The sequence below is a fragment of the Schistocerca serialis genome, chromosome 2, assembly GCF_023864345.2.
Source record: "Schistocerca serialis cubense isolate TAMUIC-IGC-003099 chromosome 2, iqSchSeri2.2, whole genome shotgun sequence".
Classification (NCBI taxonomy): domain Eukaryota; kingdom Metazoa; phylum Arthropoda; class Insecta; order Orthoptera; family Acrididae; genus Schistocerca; species Schistocerca serialis.
This window is the reverse complement of record NC_064639.1, coordinates 371,352,811-371,367,714: the sequence shown is the minus strand read 5'-3', so window position 1 is coordinate 371,367,714 and position 14,904 is coordinate 371,352,811. Positions and strand designations below refer to the sequence as shown.

Here is a 14,904-nt window from a genome sequence, read left to right as displayed (position 1 = left end):
TTTCTCCTAATTGCGATGAGAAATTGGTATTAATGAGATCTAATGACTTTCATATTATTAAAAATAATGACCATAACAGTATTATTAATATTATTGTTATTATTGTGAGTAGAAATAATACTGAAACCTAAATGAAATACCACAATAATTCTTTCGTTTATACTGCAAGGTAGTAGGCGTTTTTTTCATTTAAGCTATGCTTACCGTACTTGGGGTGTACTCCAAAATAGGCACTAAAGTTTCAGGCAACATCAGGTGGGTCGTGGATTGGTCTTTCCAGGACACATTGTACCTGGAAAACTTCATCGGTCCTTAAACGCTTCTCTGTACGTCTAAAAACATGCGCTGAATGTAGAAGTTGCGTTGGGAAACATTGTGAGTACAGCCTTAGGCTTCAGCTACGTTGCGATGCGTCTCCCCATAGATCAGAATCATATCGGTGTAGTCTTTGCTGGAATAGATTGCAGTTGTTATCTGTTTGACTGTAATATCTGACACGAACTACCAACAGACGGCCACATAACCACATCAGAGCAGTACCATGAGGAAAACGCATGCAGGTGGCGGCATTGCTCGGTGGAAGTTCGCATGTACGTGCACTTCCTCTTTGGTCAGCAGTAACGATACAAACCTTGTTGCACTAACGTATGCGGGTAACATAAGACTACAGGGGACGGCTTGCATGGGCCACCTGGTGTATACATTTATATGTAAAACTGTGTGTTGTTTTCTTTTCTTTTTTGCAGTCGGTTTTAACAGAGTACAGGAAAGCTGTAGAGTCCGCGCAGAATAACGAGGCCAGCAGTGCGCAGTCGGGAGGGCACAGGTTCGCGCGGTTCCACACTGTAGCGCCTAGAACCGCTCGGCCACTCCAGCCGGCCATGAGTGGCGAATTCTGAGTAATACCTTTAAATTTCTCTTGTTGTCGTCTTGAAATTGACTTCTTTGACCAAAACACAACGGAGTTTACACAGTCTCACCTCACTAATATGTTGTGCAGAAGCAGTAACGAGAGAATTCTGAAAGAATGGTTTATTAAGTTTATTGAAGAACTGAGGAAAAGTTAGGTCAGCATTCTCGGTCAGCACATCCTCCGTAAAAACTACATGTGTAATGTCTTCACATAGGCTGTTCCAAAACCCTTAGCACTTCTCATTCCATCAGATATCGATGGCCCTCAAAAATTACATTCATTCATGTCTGTAACTGATGGAATAACACTGTAGATAATGATGTTTTGTGTAATAACCATACGACAAAATACTCTCCTCTTTGCGCGCTGTCATTTGCCAACATACCATTTCGATATCTCAAACCTCTTATCAAAAATGAGGACTGTTGTGAATATTTTACTCTGGTTTTATCTCTGGCGCCGCACGATTGCAAACGAGTCTGCTACGTTAGATCAATTTTCTGGAGGTTCGTGATAGATTTTTTAGACACCTCCACCCAAGCCTAAAGAAAAATTCAATATCTTAGTTAAATTTCATATGAAGCAACATATTACACAATATGCACCAAAAGCAAAATCATAGCGACCGCTGTTTTCCATTACAAACATTTTCGAATTTCGCGAAGTCGGTTACTTCCACGTAAATATCACAACAAATATGATCATTAACGAAATGACGGACGTATCATCATGAATCTGACATATAAGGCTACAAGTAACGTAAAAATCGTTTGAGAAAGACTGCAGGGCGTGCTCCCCGATTCTGTCATCGCCGTCCGACCATAAGGCGGCAAATACCTTCTGAACGAAACGAATGATCTCCTCCAGCGCTTTGGACGAAACTTGATCACCGTATCCTGCGCGGACTGTATTTATGGCTTATCTGTTTATTATTTGAATATTAATACGGTATCTGAATCGTCCAGAACTTTGTAATCCTGCCCGTTTCTGGAGAAAAACTATGACAAGTACTCCCACTGAATTCACTATTCTCACAGGACCTGCAGAAAGAGAGGTCATAACATGTATAACAATGATCCCAACCGATTTACAGATTCATTTAAACGACTTCAGTTCCCAGTCAAAGATTCGTTGGCAGTAACAATAAAGAAGGCTAAAGTTCAAAGAAGAAGAGATAGAGAGTAGGTAAGAAATAGATATAGGGAGGGGAAGTATGAGATGGATACAGAGATGGAGGACGTTTAAAGAGATACGGATGGAGAGGAGATATACAGAGCGATGAGAGGGGAGGGGAGGGGGGGGGTCAAGAAGGAGATTAGGATTTATATTCAATACCTGTATACAGGGTGTTACAAAAAGGTACGGCCAAACTTTCAGGAAACATTCCTCACACAAAAAGAAAGAAAATATGTTATGTGGACATGTGTCCGGAAACGCTTACTTTCCATGTTAGAGCTCATTTTATTACTTCTCTTCAAATCACATTAATCATGGAATGGAAACACACAGCAACAGAACGTACCAGCGTGACTTCAAACACTTTGTTACAGGAAATGTTCAAAACGTCCTCCGTTAGCGAGGATACATGCATCCACCATCCGTCGCATGGAATCCCTGACGCGCTGCTGCTGCCCTGGAGAATGGCGTATTGTATCACAGCCGTCCACAATACGAGCACGAAGAGTCTCTACATTTGATACCGGGGTTGCGTAGACAAGAGCTTTCAAATGCCCCCCATAAATGAAAGTCAAGAAGATTGAGGTCAGGAGAGTGTGGAGGCCATGGAATTGGTCCGCCTCTGCCAATCCAACGGTCACCGAATCTGTTGTCGAGAAGCGTACGAACACTTCGACTGAAATGTGCAGGAGCTCCATCGTGCATGAACCACATGTTGTGTCGTACTTGTAAAGGCACATGTTCTAGCAGCACAGGTAGAGTATCCCGTATCAATCATGATAACGCGCTCCATTGAGTGTAGGTGGAAGAACATACTGACGAAACTAAAATGAGCTCTAACATGGAAATTAAGCGTTTCCGGACACATGTCCACATAACATCTTTTCTTTATTTGTGAGTGAGCAATGTTTCCTGAAAGTTTGGCCGTACCTTTTTGTAACACCCTGTATACGCAGCAACTGCGAAGCATTGCCGAATTAGCTAGTTTTCCTACCACTTGTACCGCTTCTTGGTTAGGTGAGGTTAGTGTTGTTTAACGTCCCGTCGACAACGAGGTCATTAGAGACGGAGCACAAGCTCGGGTTAGGGAAGGATGGGGAGGGAAATCGGCCGTGCCCTTTCAAAGGAACCATCCCGGCATTTGCCTGAAACGATTTAGGGAAATCACGGAAAACCTAAATCAGGATGGCTGGAGACGGGATTGAACCGTCGTTCTCCCGAATGCGAGTCCAGTGTGCTAACCACTGCGCCACCTCGCTCGGTACCGCTTCTTGATCCAACTTTATCTCTTTGAGTATTTCCCACAGTGTGTTGTGGTTACATTACCAAACGCTTTTTTTAGGTTAATCAATGCAGCATGCAACTCCATTCCAACTTACTTGCATTTGCGCATAGCAGTTTCATTGTGTAGATGTTGCCTATCACCGACCTTGCTGCTCGGAATCCTTCTTGCTCTTCTTTCTCCTCTTCTTGCTTCTCCAACAGATCTTACAGTACTTCGAGTTCAGTCTTCCAACAAAAGGGATCCCTGGTAACCCCCTACAGTTATTTGCGTCATTACGCGACCCTTTCTTGTGCACGGTGCTTGGTAACATGTTGTCTTTTCCAATGGAACATCCCCATATAATACCCTTTCAAATAGCTTCCTCAGCATCTTCGACAACTTCGGTGGCCCAAAGGTCATCAATCCTGATGCCTTCTTAATCTTACGACGCCTCACAGCCAGCTGAAGAACTTTTGTACCTTAAGGCCATAACTCTTCCTGAAGCATACTCACCTCACATCTCTGTTATCGCCAAGCCTTACAACAACAAAAATTCTTCTTGTACAACTTTGATTAACTTTCGAAATCTCTCCCTGGTTTCCTTTGCAGCCAGTAACCTAGACGGCTCACGCAGTAGGTGCTTCTCCGCTGTGAGATAGTGGTTTTACACCACCACGCCGTTTCACAGACGAACAGAGCGCCGGTAGCGTGGCACGGCTGCATGATAACAGTGCAGACTAGAGCGCCAAGTTGGCACGAGCGCAGCGGCCGCAGCGGCGGACGGCTAGCAAACAGCTGTCTGCGGTCCGGCGGGTGGAGATAACGCACGGGAGCGGTCCCTGCCCCCGGCGGCTGCGCGACGGGTCGATGCACCGCCAGCCGGCCACCCGGCTGGGCGGAGGCGGAGGCGGAGGCGGCGGATTCGGAGGCGGCGCGACACTGCCCGCGTCCGGCTATTGCGGCGCCCCGGGCAGAAGCCAGCGAGCACACAGCTCCACCTTATTGGCGGACGCGGCTCCAGGATACGCGCTCCGAAAGGGCCTGACGACTCGTCATCCCCACTGTTCGCTCCCAGTCCTTTCAGCCGCCAGGGCGGATACTAGGTGACGCATCTACACAGCTGCCCATTGAAATCGCTGCACCAGGAATTTCACTTAACGTTCGTATGCGGGAAGCTAGGTAGACTGAATCATTAAATTTCTGAGTGATCTGGGTAGTACACCGAACAGTCATCTCTGACAGCGACAGAAAAGTCATCGAGTGGGACTGAGCTCGGATGATGCTTGACTTTATGCCAGAGTTCGTCAGTCATAGTGACTGGCAACAGGTGACGCGCCCGTCTGTCGGCAAATCGTAACCACATGTATTCAGTGATTGAGAGAGCTGGACTGACATCAAGCGATCTTGCGTTATCTTGATGAAAGATTTCGCAGAGCTCTTGAATATAGCGATCTGCTTTAACACAAACGTAACGGCTGCTGTCCAGACCACCAGAGGTGATCATGGTTCAAATGGCTCTAAGCACTATGGGACTTAACATCTGAGGTCATCAGTAACCCAGACTTGGAACTACTTAAACCTATCTAGTCTAAGGACATCACACACATCCATGCCCGAGGCAGGACTCGAACCTGCGACCGCAGCAGCAGCGCGGTTCCGGACTGAAGAGCCTAGAATCGCTCTGCCACAGCGGCCGACAGGTCGTCAAATTCTGTACCCAGTTGTGTCCTATACTGCCATGCCAGGTGTAAGGCCCGTATGACAGGGAAGAATGATATCTGACAACGTTCATTCTCCAGGGGGCCTCCACACACACTGATACGTCCATCAAGATGCTACAGCAAAGCCCAGCATCATAAAAGACTGCTCATGACGCTCCCCTGTCCCCTATCGTCGATGGTGTTTTGGTTGGCAGGAGAGCCAACACCGTGTTACTAGAGGAGGCCGAAAGGAACGCGTTTTAGCTCACGCAGGCTGGCGTGAGGTCTGTAACAGGACAAGGAAATTAGAATTTAGCAAAACGGACGTAGCTGGTGGAATACTTAACTTTAATCCGTTAATGGTGAACGTCAGTCTTAACGGTACATGATTCAATATCAATAGTAACTGATAATCGCGCCTTGCTAGGTCGTAGCAAATGACATAGCTGAAGGCTATGCTAAACTATCGTCTCGGCAAATGACAGCGTATTTTGTCCGTGAACCATCGCTAGCAAAGTCGGTTGTACAACTGGGGCGAGTGCTAGGAAGTCTCTCTAGACCTGCCGTGTGGCGGCGCTCGGTCTGCAATGACTGATAGTGGCGACACGCGGGTACGACGCATACTAACGGACCGCGGCTGATTTAAAGGCTACCACCAAGCAAGTGTGGTGTCTGGCGGGGACACCACAGATGGGCTCACTGTTGCGGTACCAGAGTGAGTCACAAGAATGGCCGTCGTGTTGGCCATGGTATTTTAGGCGTCGTCGCACCGTCGATGTGGATGTCTCTCTAGCTGCAAACAACTTCATTTCCAGGATCAATGTTCGTAACGTGGCTAGACGATCCAGCTCGGCAGAACGAACAACTGACTGATGAGTAAAAATACACTACTGGCCATTAAAATTGCTACACCAAGAAGAAATGCAAATGATAAACGGGTATTCATCGGACAGATGTACTAGAACTGACATGTGATTACATTTTCACGCAATTTGGGTGCATAGATCCTGACAAATCAGTACCCAGAACAACCACCTCTGGCCGTAATAACGGCCTTGATGCGCATGGGCATTGAGTCAAACAAAGCTTCGATGGGGTGTACACGTACAGCGGCCCATGCAGCTTCAACACGATGCCACATTTCATCAAGAGCAGTGACTGGCGTGTTGTGATGAGCCAGTTGCTCGGCCACCATTGACCAGACCTTTTCAATTGGTGGGAGATCTGGAGAATGGGGTGGACAGGGCAGCAGTCGAACATTTTCTGTATCCAGGAAGGCCCCTACAGGGCCTGCAATATGCGGGCGTGTATTATCCTGCTGAAATGTAGGGTTTCGCAGGGATAGAATGAACGGTAGAGCCACGGGTCGTAACACATCTGAAATGTAACGTCCACTGTTCAATGTGCCGTCAATACGAACAAGAGGTGACCGAGACGTGTAACCAATGGCCCCCATAACATCACGCCGGGTGATACGCCAGTATGGCGATGACGAATACACGCTTCCAATGTGCGTTCACCGCGATGTCGCCAAACACGGATGCGACCATCATGATGCTGTAAACAGAACCTGGATTCATCCGAAAAAATGACGTATTGCCCCCAGGTTCGTCGTTGAGTACACCATCGCAGGCGCTCCTGTCTGTGATGCAGTGTCAAGGGTAACGGCAGCCATGGTCTCCGAGCTGATAGTTCATGCTGCTGCAAACGTCGTCGAACTGTTCGTGCAGGTGGTTGTTGTCTTGCAAACGTCCCCATCCGTTGACTCAGGGATCGAGACGTGGCTGCACGATCCGTTACAGCCATTCGGATAAGATGCCTGTCATCTCGACTGCTAGTGATACGAGGCCGTTGGGATCCAGCACGGCGTTCCGTGTTACCCTCCTGAACCCACCGATTCCATATTCTGCTAACAGTCATTGGATCTCGACCAACGCGAGTAGCAATGTCGCGATACGGTAAACCGCAATCGCGAGAGGCTACAATCCGACCTTTATCAAAGTCGTAAACGTGATGGTACGCATTTCTCCTCCTTACACGAGGCATCACAACAACGTTTCACCAGGCGACGCCGGTCAACTGCTGTTTGTGTATGAGAAATCGGTTGGAAACTTTCCTGATGTCAGCACGTTGTAGGTGTCACCACCGGCGTCAACCTTGTGTGAATGCTCTGAAAAACTAATCATTTCCATATCACAGCATCTTCTTCCTGTCGGTTAAATTTCGCGACTGTAGCACGTCATCTTCGTGGCGTAGCAATTTTAATGGCCAGTAGTGTATATCCATGTCCTCGCTGACGTGGCTGTCCGACATATGCTGCCAAAGACTTGAACTGCGGCCTTACGATCACGTGAGTCTGACCCGTAACGTCATGCGGGGAGTATGAAATCACAATGTATCTTACTGTGCGTATGTGACTTGTCTGCTTACTGAATCTTACTGGGGCAACTATGGATGTCCTGCGCATACACAAACGCTGACAGACGTGGGTGACGACAAACTATCTGGCTTCATCTCGTGGTGTCTGTCTACAACTTTACCAAGACACGACGCGGACAGTCTTTGTGAACGGTCAAGTGATAATTCTGTGTGTATCCTTACTGTGTAATAAGGAGTGTTTGTTGCACTTCAGAAGGTTTAATAGAAACGATTAGGTAATCATTATAGCGATGATACGGGCCACAAAACTGGAAATTCATTGGTAGAAGCAACTTTGGCAAAGAGCTGAATGCTATGGCCAGACGCCTGATATTGAGAATCGCGGAAACGGTGGAGCTGGTTTGCTGTTTGGGCGAGCATCAACGCAAAATGGTAGTAGGAATGTGAAACTACGAGTAGGGAAAAGGTGTATTTGACACACGGGACCCAACACAGAATGTCGTGGGCTTGCCCGCTCTGCAAAGTAGGATATGTGCCGTTACACGGTAGATTTCGTAACAGAGTATATTGCTGATGCAGACACACCTCTCGTTGTTGCGCCTGGGACACCACAACAGAGGACCTCTAGGTGTCCCATCGTTGCCCCAGCGACATCATCCGTTACGAGTGCAGTGGGTACGCATCATCGAGATGGCTGCTCGAAACACACACCGCGTCGCCTATATAGGTCATTGGTGGCGGTATAATGCTATGGCGTTTTCCATTTCCATTATGGTAGTAACCCAAAGCACAATGACGGCTGTGGACTACGTGGATTTTAATGAGCATCACCTGTATACCTTCATGGTTAATGTTTTCCCGATGGCGATGGTATTTTCCAACAGGATAACTCTCCATGTAACAACGCAGAGTCGTGATACAGTGGTTTGAAACCATGATAGTAGACTTGCACTGATCTCTTGGCCAACAGTTCTGCCTGATCTCACTCGCCGAGAAGCAACTTTGACCCGGTCAAACCAACGGCCCCTAATTTACGGGAATTGCCCGACCAGTGCGTAGAAATTTGTCGCCACGTGCCTCTGTAAACCTGCCAACGACTTGCCACATACTATCTCTGCTGTATTAAGTTCCAAAGACAGACCATCATGTTGTTAAGCAGTTGGACATAGCGTTTTAGGTGTCCGTGCTCTCGAATGCTAACGACGGCTCTAGATCATGGGCCATGGTTATTCAATTTTATTAAGTTTTTATATTGCGTAACGACGCCAACAGATTAACCCGATGATGATCATCACGATCGCAACCGATTATTGAACTGAACACGAGGCATTTGCGACGACATATTCTCAAACATTTGATCGTTGTTGCCTCCAAGGCCGGCCGGGGTGGCCGAGCGGTTCTAGGCGCTACAGTCTGGAACCGCGTGACCGCTACGGTCGCAGGTTTGAATCCTGCCTCGGGCATGGATGTGTGTGATGTCCTTCGGTTAGTTAGGTTTAAGTAGTTCTAAGTTCTAGGGGACTGATGACCTCAGAAGTTAAGTCCCATAGTGCTCAGAGCCATTTTACCTCCAAGGTAATGTCGCCCCTCATGAAAGTTATTTCATTTATTACGTACGTCGTTTTTATATTGATAGCTAATATCGCAGACTAACTGTCAAAAATTGACACCTGAATAAAGTGAACGTAATACGTCATACCACAAAAAAATTGTACGAATTACAGCCAAGTCCTGGAACTAGTTGACCAGTATTTGTACGCTTGGATGATCATTATAAAAATTATCAGTCGACTAAAATGACCTGAAGAGCTTTTAGTAAACTAGAGTGTGTCTCAAAAGAAAAATTTACAGATAGCCAGTTCGAATCCCGGTGGATGAAATATTTATGCTAGTATTCGGCCCCCAAGAGGAGGAGGTGGTGTGAAGTTCCCGATCACCAGTCTTTGCCCCAACGTCCTGCACTACATTCCAAACCTCTCTGCAGTGTCTCATAAACTGAGAACATGTGTCCGATAGTGATCCGTTCTTTGGATGAATACTTTAAGCCCGACTGTCACCTTGGTGCTATTCGAAAGGAGCAGCCTAAGTGATGGCACCACGTCCCAATCTCTCCCTTCTCTCATCATCATCATCATCATCATCATCATCATACAATACAAATATAACATCACACAATACAACGTCCATTATACTCAACATAAACACGCAAGATACAACTCCTCATATCTGCAAAGAAAGAGGCGATTGTACACAGAAGAAGGAAACCCTTTCCTACTAGACGGCTCCACCTACCAGCCAATAATGCCGTTCGGCTTACTTTTACTGTTGTGAAACATGCCCACATGTAGATGCATGGCTGTATCATTACAAGTCACACACAATAATGTGCAACACATTACACTATGGAGGAGGGTGCAGCTATTTTCCGCTTTTCCGTATGTAATCGGCGTGCTTGAAGTAAGTTTGTTGATAACCCTCCCTATTCACTCGCATTCGTCTGTAGTGGCTTTAAAGTGATGTAGAAGACGTAGGAAACACTCTCTCGTGGCTGTAAATCAGGTTTGTTTTTAATACACGCTACAATTTATTACTTTTAACACTGGACGTGGTGAGGGGGTGATAAGTATATTTTTAAGGGGGGGGGGGGGGGCGTAGGACGTCAAACGGGCCGACTTGGAGCAGGAGAGGCATCACAGGACATTTTAATTTCCAGTGCCTATACTTTTAGAAATGAATTCATGAAACTTTGTCCGCATCACCAGTAAGGATTCAGGAGTCAGACCCATTGCAGTGGAAGTTCGAAAGCATAACAAAATAATTTTTTTTTTACGTGCGAAATTTCATCATTTTTCAATTACTAATGGCTCCATTTGTTGCTATAGGTACACTTTTCTTCATAAGTTAGAGAGATTCTTCGATGACTTTTGCACAGCATACATACCATACTCACAGGTGTATGAAACTCTAGAATTTATTTAATTTATGAAAAACGGATGAACTGTTTAGAAAAAAACACAAATTTTTTAGTTAATTACCTCAATTTTTACCACAGTTTTTAATAGATTTGGAAAATTCTAGAGTTTCATACACCTTTAAGTATGGTTTGTATGCTGTGAAAAATTCATCTAAGAATCTCTCTTACTTATGAAGAAAAGTGTACCTACAGCAACAAATGCTGCCATTAGTAAGTTGAAAAAATGAAGAAATTTCACATGCCAAAAAAAAATTATTTTGTACGTTTTCGAACTTCCACTGCTAAGAGTGCGAATTCTGAAACCTTCCTGGTCATGCTGACAAAGTTTTATGAATGTATTTGTCAAAGTATACACAGTGGAAACTAAAATGTTCAGTGGTGTCTCTCCTGCTCCAAGTCGGTCCGTTTGACGTCCTACCCCCCTTAAGGTGACAAAGACGCCATTGTCTACACCTCAATCAGACTGAAAGACGTGTAATAGGGCTACGACAAGCTGTATGTTCCTTCTACGATATTGCAGAAAGACTTGGCAGCAATGCTGCTACTGTGCATGATTGCAGCGGTGGTCATGAGAATGTACGGTCACAAGAAAACCCCCGGACTCGGGATGACCACGTGGCACTACCGATAGGGAAGACCATCGTGTTCGGCGTATGGCTGTGTCACATCGTACTGCATCTGCAGCAGTAATGTGAGCAGCAGTCGGAACCAGAACGACACAAGGAGAATTTACAAATCGGTTACTTCAAGCACAACTCCGAGCCAAACACCCTGCAGCTTACATTCCACTGACTCCAGACAACCACCATTTGTTTCAGTGGTGTCAACCGAGAGCTCATTGGAGGACAGGGGGTAGGTCTGTTGTGTTTTCTGATGGAAGATGGCCCTGTCTCGGTGCCAGTGACAGCGGTTTGTTGGTTAGAAGGAGGCTAGCTGAGGGCCTGCCACCAACCTGTCTACATGCTAGACACATTGGACTTAGAACTGGACTTATGGTCGAGGGTGTGATTTAGCGTGACAGCAGGAGCATCCTCGTGGATATCCCATAAACTCTGACTGCAAATTTATACGTCAATTTGGTGGTTCGACCTGTTATGCTGCCATACGCGAACAGCATCCCAGGGGGCGTTTTCCAACAAGCTAATGATTGCCCACATACAGTTGTTGAAACCAGCATGCTCTACAGTGTGTCGCCTTGTTGCCTTGGCCTGCTCCATCACTACACCTGTGACCAATAGAGCGCATATCTGACATCATCAGGCGATAACTCTAGCGTCATCCATAAACAGCACTGACCGCCCCTGTATTGACTGACGAAGTGCAACAGGCATGGAACTCTGTCCCATAAACTGACATCCGGCACCTGTACAGCACCATGTCCACACGTTTGCACGCTTCCATTCAACATTCTAACGCTTACAACGTTTATTACCGTACCAGCATCCACATTTGCAATCGCTTATTGCGCGCTTACATTAACCTGTAATCCTGCAATGTTAATCACTTAAATATGTTACTTAGACAAATGTATTTCCGAAATTTCATTTGTCTACATTAATTACTTTTTGCCGCTGCAATTTTTTTTCCGTCAGTGCATGTTCTCTCTAGGCGGGTATTGGAAGTTTGGCTGCAGTTCGTAGCGTACTTCCGCAGCTTCCTCTCTTGGTATTTGATCGACGTTAATGAGATGCTCTCTGCGACGAAGTATCTTTCCTCACGATTATCTCATCCGTAAATCCAGACTGATAATCGTTCCAGACTGACGAGTAATAGTGAAGCCATAGCAATAAGTGATCTTGCAACCCACCATTTCCTTGGATCTGTTGCAGTCCATAAGGATACTTACGATAAATTTCGCAGAGGTATCTGGGTTTCATCCCGCTGGATTTGCGTGAGCGTCTTACATTTCATTGCTAAGGGCAGTTATTTTAGATGTGTAACCGCTGTGACCTAGTGGCCGCGGCATATCGTGTTATTGAAGCACATCGGATGTTATCGTTTCGCCTGTTTATATACATTACCTTAACTTACTTCAAGTTAAGCTGGCAGTCTTTGTACCGAGTACTTCTTATCTACAAATCGTCCTGTATTTTGTATTAGTTATCTCGGTACTCGATCACCGTGTATACAATTTCGGCATCTATGACGAGCCTGATAAAGCTAAAATCGTTATTGGTAAGTTAGTTATAGACGCATCGTAAACAATAGCGATCCGATAACACTTTTCTAAGGTACATCGGAAACTGATTTATCTTACGATGAAGACACCCTGCCGTCGTATATCTAGGAGAAAATAACTGCTAAAAGTTCGAGAGCAAACGTCCCAAGAAGACAGGCGAAACGTCACTCCTTCCAACAAACATCTCGTGAAACAACCACGACAGAAGATCAGAGGAAACTGAAGCCCATTCAGAAGTTCACCTACTGTGCTTCATTCTGTATTGGATCGGGAAGGGGGGGGGGGGGGGGGTGAGTGGCAGAGCGGTTCTGGGGACCATAGCGCACTCCGCCACTCACCGCAAGGCGCCTAGCGGAGCATAGATGTAGATATAGAGAACAACGCACTGGATTCTGTTCTACGTCTACATCTACATCTACATGGATATTCTGCAAATCACATTTAAGTGCCTGGCAGAGGGTTCATCGAACCACCTTCACAACTCTCTATTATTCATATTTCGCATAGCGCGCGAAAAGAATGAACACCTATATCTTTCCATACGAGCTCTGATTTCCCTTGTTTTATCATGGTGATCGTTTCTCCCTATGTAGGTTGACTTCGACAAAATATCTTCGTATTCAGAGGAGAAAGTTGGTGATTGGAGTTTCGCGAGAAGATTCCTCCGCAACAAAAAACGCCTTTATTTTAATGATGTCCGTCCCAAATCCTGTATAATTTCAATGACAATCTCTCCTGCATCTCTCCTGTATCATTTCAATGACAATCTCTCCCCATTTCCGTGACAACACAAAACGTGATGCCCTTCTTTGAGTTTTTCGATATACTGCGTCAGTCCTATCTGGTAAGGATCCCACACCGCGCAGCTGTACTCTAAAAGAGGACGGACAAGCGTAGGGTAGACAGTGTCCTTAGTAGATCTGTTACAGTTCCTAAGCGTCGTGCCAATAAAACGCAGTCTTCGGTTAGCCTCCCCCACAACATTTTCTATGTGTTCCTTCCCGTTTAAGCTGTTCGTAATTGTAATTCCTAGGTATTTAGTTGAATTTACAGCCTTTAGATTTGGCTGATTTGTCGTATAACCGAAGTTTAACGGATTCCTTTTAACACTCATGTGAATGACCTAACACTTTTCGTTATTTAGGGTCAACTGCCAACTTTCGCACCATTCAGATATCTTTTCTAAAGCGTTTTGCAATTGTTCTGACCTTCTGATTACTTTATTAGTCGATAAACGACAGCGTCATCTGAAACAACCTAAGACGGCTGCTCAGATTGTCTCCCAAATTGTTTATATAGATAAGGAACAGCAAAGAGCCTGTAACACTACCCTGGGGAACGCCATAAATCGCTTCTGTTTTACTCGATGACTTTCCGTCAATTACTACGAACTGTGACCTCTCTAACAAGAACTCACAAATCCAGTCACATAATTGAGACGATATTCCATAAGCACGCAATTTCACTACAAGCCGCTTGTGTAGTACAGTGCCAAAAGTCTTCCAGAAATCCAGAAATACGGAATCGATCTGAAATCCCTGGTCAATAGAACTCAACACTTCTTGCGAATAAAGAGCTAGTTGTGTTTCAAGAGAACGATGTTTTCTAAATCCGTGTTGACTTTGTGTGAATATCCCGTTTTCTTCGAGGTAACTCATAATGTTCGAACACAATGTATGTTCAAAAATCCTGCTGCATATCGGCGTTAATGATATGGGCCTGTAGTTTAGTGGATTACTCCTGGCTACCTTTCTTGAGTATTGGTGTGACTTGTGCAACTTTTCAGTCTTTGGATACGGATCTTTCGTCGAGCGAACGGTTGTATATGATTGTTGAGTATGGCGCAGTTAGCATGTTAGCTTGGAAACTATTAAACGAATAGGCCGAAACACATAATTTTTTTGCCAGCCCACGATGCGGAACTATGTCGAAGGCTTTCCATAAATCAAGAGCAACGACATCACCTAGGGCTCCGCTATCGCTTCTGGAAGTCGTGGATGAACAGAACTAGTTTCAGAGGTTCGATGCTCGAAAAACCATGTTGATTCCCGCAGATGCGTTTTTCGTTATTCAAAGAAGGTGGACTGACATCAATGACACAGACCCGTTGAGAGAATCTTCCCTATCATCCGCCTTAAGCCTGCTTTGACCCGTTTCTTCTTCCAATTACTTCTTCTTTACGACTGTTCCAGTTATCTACGATTGACACCATACAGTCAATAATTTATTCATTCTATCGAATCGTGAGCTAATGCATCAACAGTCAGTATTTTATCAAACTTTTTGTTTATTAAAGTCACTAGCTGTTTTGTCCAACTT

The 14,904-nt window shown here is 45.4% G+C and overlaps 1 protein-coding gene across 1 annotated transcript in view; it reads left to right on the top strand.

Annotated features, from left to right (window-relative positions):
* Positions 1-4,220: 4,220 nt before the first annotated feature.
* LOC126455995 (alpha-1D adrenergic receptor-like) overlaps positions 4,221-14,904 on the top strand; it is a 138,985-nt gene continuing 128,301 nt past the window's right edge. Inside the window, exon 1 of the mRNA XM_050091753.1 lies at positions 4,221-4,416. Coding sequence (XP_049947710.1) covers positions 4,221-4,416 — 196 coding nt within the window. The remainder of the gene's footprint in view (positions 4,417-14,904) is intronic.